Below are 12,730 nucleotides of genomic sequence, written 5' to 3'. Positions count from 1 at the left end.
CTAAGTAACCCAGCTAGCAGTTTGCCTGTGATTGCTCTTCTTGTCTTTTTTCCGTGGCTTTGGCTTTCGCACACAGCAGCGGGACTGTTGTGAACCCTCCGGTTCTCTAAAGTATCAGGAACGAACGACCCCACACGGCACGAGGACAACTATGTATTCTCAACAGTATATTTCACTTCCATCGACTAACAACAATGAACAATGAATGAATGAATGAACAACTGATTGAACAACTGAATGAACAACTGAATAACTGAATGAACAACTGAATAACTAACACTAAAACCACCAGGTAGTTATAGCGTGAAAATGACAGCGTATATGAGAAAAGCATACACATACAACATACAACTACAGCGCACACAGCAAACCGCACATAGCGCATGTAGCGTATACTACGTCGTAAACATCAGCGGTACGGCGGAGTCGGGATACAGCTGCATTGGAACGAACACAATGTCACAAGCGAGAAGGCCTTTCACTATCTAGAACTTGTGGTTTCACAACATTCTCCCCACCAAAGGGCTTCTCACCGCCGTACAACAACTCACAAGTCAAACGATTTGGGGCTTACTACGCGTCATCTGCTGCTGCGGTGGTGGCCATGGTGGAATATCACTAATGCCCACCAATTCAGAACACTCGACATCGCGAAGCTTGCCGCTGTGGGCTGTCGCACACGACACTGTCACTGATCCACTTCGACATGGGGCAGACGCTGGACCAGACAACACACAACCGAAAATGTCATAAAGCTCGACGATGTGGGCTGTCACACACGACATGGTCACCGGTACACTGCTTCGACCCGGAGCGGGCGCGGAATCCGAGGACACACATCGGCTCTCTGTGTTCCACACAGTCTCGCCGCTTACTTCTTCCGTGCTAACCAGTAGTATCGCCCTTCTCATTTTCTCGGCTTCTACACCTTGCGTTTCTAAGTCTTGCGCCTCTAAGTCTTGCGCCTCTAACTCTTCCGCCTCCAACTCTTCCGCCTCTACGTCTTGCGCCTCTACGTCTTGCGCCTCTACGTCTTGCGCCTCTACGTCTTGCGCCTCTACGTCGTTCGGCCGAGACTCCAGCTGCTTCTGAGCGTCTCCGACCGATGTCGCCATGCACTGTACCGACCCAGTGGGCCTTGGATCTGATCCTCCCACTGGCTTCGAATACTCCTCTGACCGCTGCTTGTCTGTAAGCAAAGTCTTACACGCCTTGTCCGGCGTCCTTCCGGGCGAGGCAAGCAAATCTCGCTTTGCTTCCTCATAATATGTACTGACGGCGATGCGCTCGTCCATCTTCTTGAGCTTTTCGTTAAACTCTGTGCGGAGCGCACCCTCTTGCCGTCTAGCACTGTGCTCTTCAAACTCCTCGCTCTGTCGGAGCCTCTTCTCCACGTATTCTCTCAACCTATCGCCTTCAAATCCATACCGAATTCCGTTAGCGATAAAGCTGGCTTCAATGATCCATAGTTCCTGTGCCATGCTCGCTTCGTATCCTGGCGTGGTCGCCAAATGTTGTGAACCCTCCGGTTCTCTAAAGTATCAGGAACGAACGACCCCACACGGCACGAGGACAACTATGTATTCTCAACAGTATATTTCACTTCCATCGACTAACAACAATGGACAATGAATGAATGAATAAACAACTGAATGAACAACTGAATGAACAACTGAATGAACAACTGAATAACTGAATGAACAACTTAATAACTAACACTAAAACCACCAGGTAGTTATAGCGTGAAAATGACAGCGTATATGAGAAAAGCATACACATACAACATACAACTACAGCGCACACAGCAAACCGCACATAGCGCATGTAGCGTATACTACGTCGTAAACATCAGCGGTACGGCGGAGTCGGGATACAGCTGCATTGGAACGAACACAATGTCACAAGCGAGAAGGCCTTTCACTCTCGAGAACTTGTGGTTTCACAACAGGGACCATGCACAGTAATAAATATCATACTTATTGTTTCAATGCATATTCTACGCCATCTGTCACATATTATTATTTCTTGCCTGCATTTCTTTTCCTCGCTAGTTTTGCTGAGAGTTGTGTACACCTATTCAATGGTGGAGGAGATAACAGGCTTTGAATGCTGTCCATAGTTGTTTTCTTGGAAATAGTAAAATGATGCCAAAAGTGCCCAGAATGCAGGATTTTGCACACTAATTTCAAAATATTTCCGGGGGGAGATCCCCCCCCCCCACCCCCCCCCCCCCCCCCCCCCCTGGCCGGACCAACGCCAACAGCGGTGCTACGCGCCTGGGTAAAGTGTGTAAAGAGAACTGCGTGCAGAAGTGTAGGCAGTAGTGTAGGCAGTAGTGTAGGCAGTAGTGCAGGCAGTAGTGTAGGCAGTAGTGTAGGCAGTAGTGCAGGCAGTAGTGTAGGCAGTAGTGTAGGCAGTAGTGCAGGCAGTAGTGCAGGCAGTAGTGTAGGCAGTAGTGTAGGCAGAAGTGTAGGCAGTAGTGTAGGCAGTAGTGTAGGCAATAGTGTAGGCAGTAGTGCAGGCAGTAGTGTAGGCAGTAGTGTAGGCAGTAGTGCAGGCAGTAGTGCAGGCAGTAGTGTAGGCAGTAGTGTAGGCAGAAGTGTAGGCAGTAGTGTAGGCAGTAGTGTAGGCAGTAGTGCAGGCAGTAGTGTAGGCAGTAGTGTAGGCAGTAGTGCAGGCAGTAGTGCAGGCAGTAGTGTAGGCAGTAGTGTAGGCAGAAGTGTAGGCAGTAGTGTAGGCAGTAGTGTAGGCAATAGTGTAGGCAGTAGTGCAGGCAGTAGTGTAGGCAGTAGTGTAGGCAGTAGTGCAGGCAGTAGTGCAGGCAGTAGTGTAGGCAGTAGTGTAGGCAGAAGTGTAGGCAGTAGTGTAGGCAGTAGTGTAGGCAATAGTGTAGGCAGTAGTGCAGGCAGTAGTGTAGGCAGTAGTGTAGGCAGTAGTGCAGGCAGTAGTGCAGGCAGTAGTGTAGGCAGTAGTGTAGGCAGAAGTGTAGGCAGTAGTGTAGGCAGTAGTGTAGGCAGAAGTGCAGGCAGTAGTGCAGGCAGTAGTGTAGGCAGTAGTGTAGGCAGTAGTGCAGGCATTCAAACATATCACGTGCTTGTTGCCATCCGACGGCCAATCAGCATCGACTTGTACCAGGGCAGAAATTGTGTGTATTGCCTGGACTACGGCATGGCAATGCCCTGCTAGCATGCTACGGAGTACGGTGACATCCAATGCCCTGCATGCATGCTAATTGCTATGCAAATGCCAGGCTATGGTGCCATCTATCAGCGTAGCTCGGCAAGGGTCTGGGGCACTGGCAGTTTTTCGTTGTCAGCTCAGTTCGCATGTACATTCGACTGTGAACTGACGTTACTTGCTCTGGTAAGCGAAATAAAAGAGCATGCACCTATCTATCTGCTCTGAACTTAGCAATCCAAAATAAGTAAAGTGGCAATCACCGGGGTCAGTTTTCCATGTTCGGATTCCAGCTGTTCCAGCTCCGTGCGCTCTCGGGCAAGCCCTCGAGCGCACGGCTGAAGTTTCTGAAGTTTCAGCTCACGAAGTATCAGCTCCGTATGCTCTCGGGCAAACTCACAGTCACAAGCTGAAGTTTCGTTCTGAGCTCCGTACGCTCAAGGGCTTGGGAGCTGCAACTGACAAGTTGAAGTTCCAGCTCCGTTTCAGCTGAACAAGGTGAAGTTTCGTGCTGAAGTAACCGTTCGTTTCATCTCGAGCAAGGTGAAGTTTCGTTCTGAAGTAACCGTTAGTTTCATCTCGAGCAAGGTGAAGTTTCAGCTCCGTACGCTCTCGGGCAAGCCCTCGAGCGTACGGAGCTGAAACTAACAAGCTGAATCCTCCACGTCCCCGACCACCACCCCTAGAGGAGTCTCGCTTTTATACCTTCATGCCCCCGTGCTCATTTTCAGCTCCGGACGTTATCAGGACGTGCTGATCGGTGATTGGTGTTTGCTTGTTGATGTATGCGGTATGTTTGAAACACAATCAAGCATGGTAGGAAGGTCTTGATGGAAAATGCGTACCCTCGTGCGTAGCCCTCGGGCAAGCCCTCGGGCATACGCACTCGGGCACTCCATGCCCTTGTGTGTACGCTCTTGGGCAAGCCCTCGAGCGTACACACGCGGGCATGAATTTTCCACCAAGCCCTTCCTTCCATGCTTGATTCTATACGTAGTGTAGGCAGTAGTGTAGGCAGTAGTGTAGGCAGTAGTGTAGGCAGAAGTGTAGGCAGTAGTGTAGGCAGTAGTGTAGGCAGTAGTGTAGGCAGAAGTGCAGGCAGTAGTGCAGGCAGTAGTGTAGGCAGTAGTGTAGGCAGTAGTGCAGGCAGTAGTGTAGGCAGTAGTGTAGGCAGTAGTGTAGGCAGTAGTGGAGGCAATAGTGCAGGCAGTAGTGTAGGCAGTAGTGTAGGCAGTAGTGCAGGCAGAAGTGTAGGCCGGAGTGCAGGCAGTAGTGTAGGCAGTAGTGTAGGCAATAGTGTAGGCAGTAGTGTAGGCAGTAGTGTAGGCAGTAGTGTAGGCTGTAGTGTAGGCAGTAGTGCAGGCAGAAGTGTAGGCAGTAGTGTAGGCAGTAGTGTAGGCAGTAGTGCAGGCAGTAGTGTAGGCAGTAGTGCAGGCAGTAGTGCAGGCAGTAGTGTAGGCAGTAGTGCAGGCAGTAGTGTAGGCAGTAGTGTAGGCAGTAGTGCAGGCAGTAGTGTAGGCAGTAGTGTAGGCAGTAGTGTAGGCAGTAGTGTAGGCAGTAGTGTAGGCAGTAGTGTGGGCAGTAGTGCAGGCAGTAGTGCAGGCAGTAGTGTAGGCAATAGTGCAGGCAGTAGTGTAGGCAGTAGTGCAGGCAGTAGTGCAGGCAGAAGTGTAGGCAGTAGTGTAGGCAGTAGTGTAGGCAATAGTGTAGGCAGTAGTGTAGGCAGTAGTGTAGGCAATAGTGAAGGCAGTAGTGTAGGCTGTAGTGTAGGCAGTAGTGCAGGCAGAAGTGTAGGCAGTAGTGTAGGCAGTAGTGTAGGCAGTAGTGCAGGCAGTAGTGTAGGCAGTAGTGCAGGCAGTAGTGCAGGCAGTAGTGTAGGCAGTAGTGCAGGCAGTAGTGTAGGCAGTAGTGTAGGCAGTAGTGCAGGCAGTAGTGTAGGAAGTAGTGTAGGCAGTAGTGTAGGCAGTAGTGTAGGCAGTAGTGTAGGCAGTAGTGTAGGCAGTAGTGCAGGCAGTAGTGCAGGCAGTAGTGTAGGCAATAGTGCAGGCAGTAGTGTAGGCAGTAGTGCAGGCAGTAGTGCAGGCAGAAGTGTAGGCAGTTGTGTAGGCAGTAGTGTAGGCAATAGTGTAGGCAGTAGTGTAGGCAGTAGTGTAGGCAATAGTGAAGGCAGTAGTGTAGGCTGTAGTGTAGGCAGTAGTGCAGGCAGAAGTGTAGGCAGTAGTGTAGGCAGTAGTGTAGGCAGTAGTGCAGGCAGTAGTGTAGGCAGTAGTGCAGGCAGTAGTGCAGGCAGTAGTGTAGGCAGTAGTGTAGGCAATAGCGTAGGCAGTAGTGAAGGCAGTAGTGTAGGCAGTAGTGCAGGCAGTAGTGTAGGCAGTAGTGTAGGCAATAGTGTAGGCAGTAGTGTAGGCAGTAGTGTAGGCAATAGTGCAGGCAGTAGTGTAGGCAGTAGTGCAGGCAGTAGTGCAGGCAGTTGTGTAGGCAGTAGTGTAGGCAATAGTGTAGGCAGTAGTGTAGGCAGTAGTGTAGGCAGTAGTGTAGGCAGTAGTGCAGGCAGTAGTGCAGGCAGTAGTGTAGGCAGTAGTGTAGGCAGTAGTGTAGGCAGTAGTGCAGGCAGTAGTGCAGGCAGTAGTGTAGGCAGTAGTGCAGGCAGTAGTGTAGGCAGTAGTGTAGGCAGTAGTGCAGGCAGTAGTGCAGGCAGTAGTGCAGGCAGTAGTGCATGCAGTAGTGTAGGCAGTAGTGAAGGCAGTAGTGTAGGCAGTAGTGTAGGCAGTAGTGCAGGCAGTAGTGTAGGCAGTAGTGTAGGCAGTAGTGCAGGCAGTAGTGTAGGCAGTAGTGAGGAGTGGAGGCAGGACTGAGTACCGTGGGAGGGAGTGTGGGAAGAAGTGCTGGCAGGCGTGTGGGCAGGAGTGTGATCAAGAATGCGAGCAGAGAAGTGAGGGGAGGAGTATGAGCGTGTTCAGAAAGGCTGGCAGGAGTGTGATCAAGAATGCGAGCAGAGAAGTGAGGGGAGGACTATGAGCATGTTCATAAAGGCTGGCAGGAGTGTGGGCAGGAGTGTGGGTAGGAGTGTGATCAGGAATGCGCGCAGAGACGTGTGGGCAGGGGAGTGTGGGCAGGGAAGTGTGGGCAGAGAAGTGTGGGCAGAGAAGTATGGGCAGAGAAGTGTGGGCAGGGAAGTGTGGGCAGGGGAGTGTGGGCAGGGGAGTGTGGGCATGGGAGTGTGAGCAGGGGAGTGTGGGCAGAGTGTACACTGTTCTTCTGAAAGGTAGTCAACTGGGGAAGCTAGGTCCGCTCACGCTGTGGCCAGTAACTGTGTGGGTGCACTAACCAAGGATGGTATAATGTCAGCAAGTAAACACACATCCGTGAACCCGGAGCCATGGTAGAGAAGGGTGGGCAGGGGAGTGTGGGCAGGGGAGTGTGGGCAGGGGAGTGTGGGCAGGGAGTGTGGGCAGGGGAGTGTGGGCAGAGAAGTGTGGACAGGGGAGTGTGAGCAGGGGAGTGTGGGTAGAGAAGATTGGGTAGAGAAGTGTGGGCAGGGGAGTGTGGGCATAGAAGTGTGGGCGGGGGGGGGGGGGAGTGTGGGCAGGGGAGTGTGGGCAAAGTGTGCGGACAGGAGTGTGGGCAGGAGTTTGGGCGTGGGCAAGAGTGTGAGCAGAAATGCGCTCAGGAGTGCGGCCAGCAATATGGGCATCTACATCAGGGGCGTCGGAAGGAGTTTAACATTGGTGCGGCCAAAGTGTGAGAGGGGGGGGGGTCCGGGGTCCTCCACCGGGATTTTTTTTGAAAATTGGGCCTAAAAGCCTTTTAGAATAATGAAAAGAATATGCATGTTGATGATACACCGCATTGTCGATGAGTCGACAAGCCACTAACAAGACAAAAAAATTCGAAAATTATTGGTGCGGCTTTGGCCGCACCTGCCGCACCGGTTCCGACGCCCCTGTACATGTGTGTGCAAGGATCGATTTATGTCATCAAATAGTTAGTATGTTCCATGTTTGTTCATTTTGAATGTGTGTGTGTGTTTGTGTGTGTGTGTGTGTGTGTGTGTGTGTGTGTGTGTGTGTGTGTGTGTGTGTGTGTGTGTGTGTGTGTGTGTGTGTGTGTGCATGTGTATCTTCAGCCATGCCATGTGGTCAACGGACGAACGCATTGCAAACCTGTATCAGGAGGATGAAGCAGAGCTCTCTGAAGAAACAGGTGCGTTATTGCTTTTAACATAAGACTGCTCTCTTTATACTGTTCTTATCTAGTTGCACTCAACTGCCCTTCAATTTGTGTGCTGTTACCATTGTTGTCTTAGTCTGTCTGTATGCTATATACATACACGAAAACACACAAAAATACATACCTTCTTGTCTACCTTCTTGCTCTATATACACTGGCTTATACTTCATCCCATATTCACCCACATGCAATTGACCATCAACAGAAATGGTTGATATTGCTTGATATTCACCACTTATTCACCACTTTTCCATACTTACTGTAAAGAGAGCAGTACTCGGTGCTGTATGTCTACACGATCGATCCTAACAAAAAGTTGAACAAGACTCTGTCAGGAACACATCACTCTCCGATTCATGCAAGAACATGCCAGTGTGTAGTGAAGTAACAACGACTTACGTTAGTTCTGCGTACATATACATGTATGACCAACGTGACTCGTTTGTTGGGCTGTAGGGATGATAGGGTGAATATGGAGAGGTATAAGTATACTTTAACAAACGGCAAGGAGACAATAATTTGATAACCGCAATCAATAAGACAAGCTGAATCAACATTTGTGTACACTTTATTCATACAATGTGAATCGGTGGAGACAATGTACAATAAAGCGATGAAAATATGCAGAAATTGTGTAGAGAAAACAAGGATTCGAACAAGTTTTCGTGCACCACTCATCACGAATCGTTGTTGTACTAAAGGACACTAAAACAAAATGGAGCTATCATAGAAAATCTAAGTTAGAGAAATAACACTAAGAACAACAGCAGTGAAATTCACAAGTGTGAGTTTTAAAAATGAAAGCGAGAGCAAAAACGAGCGAGAGCAAAATCTGTATCATCCTGTCCTGAAATGTGCTGGAGAAAAGAAAAGTACTGCACGCACCGTGAGAAAAGTTCTGCAAGCACCGTGAATGCAAATTCCACGGCAGGTAGATCTACGAAGGTGTAGAAGTATTGAAGCAATCTCGTTATTGTCAGGTACCTAGGTGTTGAAGTATTGAAACAATCTCGTTACTGTCAGGTATCTAGGTATAGAAGTATTGAAACAATCTCGTTATTGTCAGATGTGAAAACTGTGCCTTCATTCATAGCAAAGTCAACCAGAGTGTTCTGGCAGCATGCATTATGACGCAAATGCACAACTTAAAAGCTTGATGTCGATAAGGACGCGTTCAACCGATAAAACAAGTCAAGAATAGTATGAGTGAGGCAGAGGATACGAAACAAAAAGAGAAGAATATGATGAATCTAAAAGCAAAATTTCGTAATCAATTTTCATGAAAGACTTATCAGGGAAAGCTTTTATCTCCTCGTTGTTTATTTAATAAAATTGACGGGCTGGAATAGTTTCTAAGGGTATTTGATCATTTGACGTAACAGGCACTTTGTCTGCAGAACATTTATACTGCCTTTGCTGCTTTGGCAGAAACAGTACCGGATCAGATTGTATATTGGCATCATCAATATATGATCACGTTCCTTTCTGCTTTTCAGAAACGTTCTTGAAGAACCCATTCAAGCATGCCATCTTCATTGATGATATCCACATCTGGCTGCAATCACTAGGTGCTGCTGGCCTACGTGGCAAAGCGCAGAAGCACGGCTTCTTTACGGATCTTGCTCAGATCAACAAGCTTATGATCACTGAGCAGTACCGTGGTAAGGAAGCCCACAACTGTGAGCTGCTGGATATCATCATGGCACAGGAACGTGATGGCTACATCAAGCTGTGCAACATCGTCAAGGGTTATGGACAACTGTACACAACACGGCTTGAGCAGATGAACAGTTTGCTGACGGAGAGTGATCGAGTCTAATCAGGTCAGTGATCAGCACACTCCTATGATTACATCACCACTGCCGGTTGCCATGACAACTGCTTGAAAATTGTTTGGCCGCAGTGATAGCTTCCTCTTGATTGATGTAACACCTATGTGTAGATCTACTGCACCTCACTTCCTAAGTCACAGCGCATTGCACCAGTCTTTTCGGCTGGTTTCCTGAAAGTCCTTTGCACGAGTGTTTCCCTCAGGACTTGGTGTACATTTTGATTAGCTCCTTTGCCTGGTCCTCTGTGAGCTTCAAAGTGTGTCTGCCAGATTGGTATCATGTTCTGGAGATGTCTACATGAGCTGTAGTTTCTTCGTCAGCGATTTGCTGGTGATAACTCTTCACTGGGCGCTGTAATGTGCGAGCATTGAAATTCAAGCTCGCGAAGCACTTTTCCAGCTTTTCTATCACTCCCTGCGGTCAACCATTCTCGCCACCAGACAGCTGGAAGTAAGCAGAAAGTGTATTCTCCTTCGCTCTGAAATGCGAACATCCCGACTTATTTTATGGACTGGAACAGAGGTTGCAGCGATTTCTTGCGCTGACGGAAGTGTTCGTTGGCGCCAGCTCCAGTGAAAAGACTCAAACGAACCGATCGCAACTTCTGTGATGATTTGTGCTGCCATGTCGTCGGAAGCAATGCACAATGGTTGTGTTAGAACGGTGAATCGGTGCTTCCATGCCGTGAAACACAGGCAGAACACCGAAAAATCAACTTATTATCAAATGCGAAGAAAACCGCCAATTTTTACAAGATGGACCAAGTATGCACTGAAGTGTGTTTAGTGCATGTGTGTCCATGTGTGCGTGCGTGAGTGAGTGTGTGTGTGCGTGCGTGTGTGGTGTGTGTGTGTGTGTGCGTGTGTGTATGTGTGTGTGTAAGCATTTGGAAGTTGGACTGGTTTCGGCTCCACAATCCAGTGTGTCCTTACTATAATATCTTTCATGACTGAGGTTGTTGGTATGTCTGTTGGCTCTGGGTTGGTAGTACTCAGTAGCCGAGGCTGGTTGGTAAAGTAACTCCATTTTCACTTCAAGGTACCAGTGAATCTAAGTGTCTGCTTCTATCAAAGCAGCATGCTGTCTACACTAGTTACCCCAGCAAGTGTAGGATGTGCATAGATAACTGTCTTTGCCGTTTTATGCAGATGTCCTCCATGTGGTGTAGACCAGGTGTGCATTGGTGGTCGATTCACCTGGCTTCGCCAGGTGTGTGGATTAGAGAGTTATCTGGCGCAAGTCTTGATCTGTCTCATTCAGATTTTGTTCGCTATCCTTGCTTTTAGAGAAAATCTGTGGGTGCACGTCCAGTGCATTCGCATATTTTTGTGCTTCTTTTGCGACGGGCGTATTCATGGTACATGGTGTGTGTATGTGTGTGCATGTGTGTGTGTGTGCACGTGTACGTGTGTGTACATGTGTACACGTGTGTATAAATGATGTGTACATGTATGTGTTTGTTTGTCACATACAGGTTTCAGGTGACTACACTCTCCAACCAGGTCATCGTTGTCATGGTCACTGACGCCAGAGTCGGAACAGTGTCTGATGTCTTCCATTATCAATTCGTAGTGATGCTGGCTAGAAATTGGCCATTGTGGCAATTTGTTGTTTACTACTTCACTTGCATATGCCATGCATGTATGCATACAAATCCTTCACTTGTTTGCCTCAGTATCGAAGAGCACTATAGATTTGTGTTTGTGTTCACTATGGCCTTCACTCGTCTTTTTAAAGTTGTTTTACGAATGTATGTATGTGTGGGAGTATTTGTGTGTGTGTGTATATGTGTGTGTGTGTGTGTGTGTGTGTGTGTGTGTGTGTGTGTGTGTGTGTGTGTGTGTGTGTGTGTGCGAGTGTGTGTGTGTGTGTGTGTGTGTGTTTGTTTGTGCATGTACACTTCTTGCCGCCTGCAAAATTTGCCTAGCTTTTTTTGTAGCACAAAGTGCTTGTGTGTAATGCCATTTCACTTGCTCTTCTTCGTCATCAATGATGTCTATGTGTGTTTTTGCCCTTACGTTCCCGTTCGGCTTGCTTTTCGTACTACAACGGAACAGAACACACTGTCATGATTGTTTGCATGTTGAACAGTTCGACTTGTTTTTATGCATCATTTCTGATCACAACATGCTTTGTGCATTTCACTGCAGCTTCACTTGCTAGTCTTCATCATTACCTCATGGAAATATGTATGTGTGCGTGTGTGCATTGCGATGTCACTTGTTTTTTTACTTTTATTTTTTACATGACACAATTATCATGTTTGTGAACTACAGCACTGCAGTTTCGCTTGTTATTCTTCTCATCACTAAAGCACAGAATTTGTTTGTGTAACTCACAGTTTCCCTCTTTTTTTTACCCATCATTCCAGACCCCAGTGAGCTTTTTGTCATTGTTATTCCCTTGCTAGCCTACATCACTACCGACCTGCAATATGATTGCATGGGTTTGTGTGCAGTGATGTCTTCATTTGTTTTCTGTGGCAGTTACACAACATGTGTTTGTGTACACTGCTGTTTCGCTTGTATCATTTCTTATCACTACAGCACAGAATACGTGTGTGGGTGGGTGTATGGACTGATCATGCACTTCATTACTTTTATCCATGATGTGAGATCACAGTGTGGTCTTTGTGCCGCTCATCACTGTTTTCATTGCTTTTTTCGTTGCTTTTTCACTGCCAGCTGTTTTTGTTGCTTTTTCATTGCCAGCTGTTTTCGTTGCTGTTGTGTTGCCAGCTGTTTTCGCTGCCGTTGCCTTTCGCTTGCTATTCTACATGGTTGGAGTCGGCAATGTATTTTCATGCTCTGCTGTTTTCTTACTTTGTTTTCTGTGGCTGTAAGGAACACACTTTGTCGGAACAGCAATTTGCTTTGCAGGCCTTCTTTTTTAATTACAGCACAGAATGTGTGTGTGTGTGTCTGCACTGATCTTGCACTTGTTTTCCTTATCATTGCACAACATGATGCGTTTACACTTTGCCAAGGTTTACACCATGTACCACTGCTGCAATTGCCTTGCCGGATCATTACGTCATTACGTCATTACGTCATTACGGTACACAACTTGTTAGTGTACGGTGCACTGCACTTTCTCTATTTTCATCATCATTATTCGGAAGTCTTGTTTTTGTTATCCATACGGAGACCCGACCTTCACAGTGTGCCTGTGTGCTGTCTGCTGCTCAATGTGTTGTGCTGGATGCAATGTATGAGTGCGGTGAAGCATGTTACTGAGCTGTTTTCACCTGTGTGTGCACTGATGGTGACTATAGTTCGGCTAATCCTTATGTAAATCCCCTTTTCCATCGCTCTCAAATACAGCAGAGCTATGCTGAAGGCTGACATTAATTTTCATAATGACAATATTGGTCAGTGGAGAAACGACGTGGGGACAGAGAGATGGCTGACTATGTACTTCATGATACCAGGAATCAGAAATAGAGCATAATTGTTTCAAGATGACTGCATGTGTGAGAGAGTAGTTATGTA

At 47.7% G+C, this 12,730-nt stretch overlaps 1 protein-coding gene across 1 annotated transcript in view; it reads left to right on the top strand.

The window, feature by feature from the left end:
• LOC135826967 (uncharacterized) overlaps window positions 1-12,391 on the top strand; it is an 86,903-nt gene extending 74,512 nt beyond the window's left edge. Inside the window, exons 11-13 of the mRNA XM_065339494.1 lie at window positions 7,304-7,380; window positions 8,904-9,230; window positions 10,714-12,391. Of these exons, the coding sequence (XP_065195566.1) occupies window positions 7,304-7,380; window positions 8,904-9,226 (400 nt within the window). The 3' untranslated portion in view covers window positions 9,227-9,230; window positions 10,714-12,391. The remainder of the gene's footprint in view (window positions 1-7,303; window positions 7,381-8,903; window positions 9,231-10,713) is intronic.
• The last annotated feature ends 339 nt before the right edge of the window (window positions 12,392-12,730 follow it).

This window comes from Sycon ciliatum, chromosome 11 (genome assembly GCF_964019385.1).
Source record: "Sycon ciliatum chromosome 11, ocSycCili1.1, whole genome shotgun sequence".
Taxonomy (NCBI): domain Eukaryota; kingdom Metazoa; phylum Porifera; class Calcarea; order Leucosolenida; family Sycettidae; genus Sycon; species Sycon ciliatum.
The sequence above is the reverse complement of the archived record's forward strand: the minus strand, read 5'-3'. Positions and strand labels throughout refer to the sequence as shown.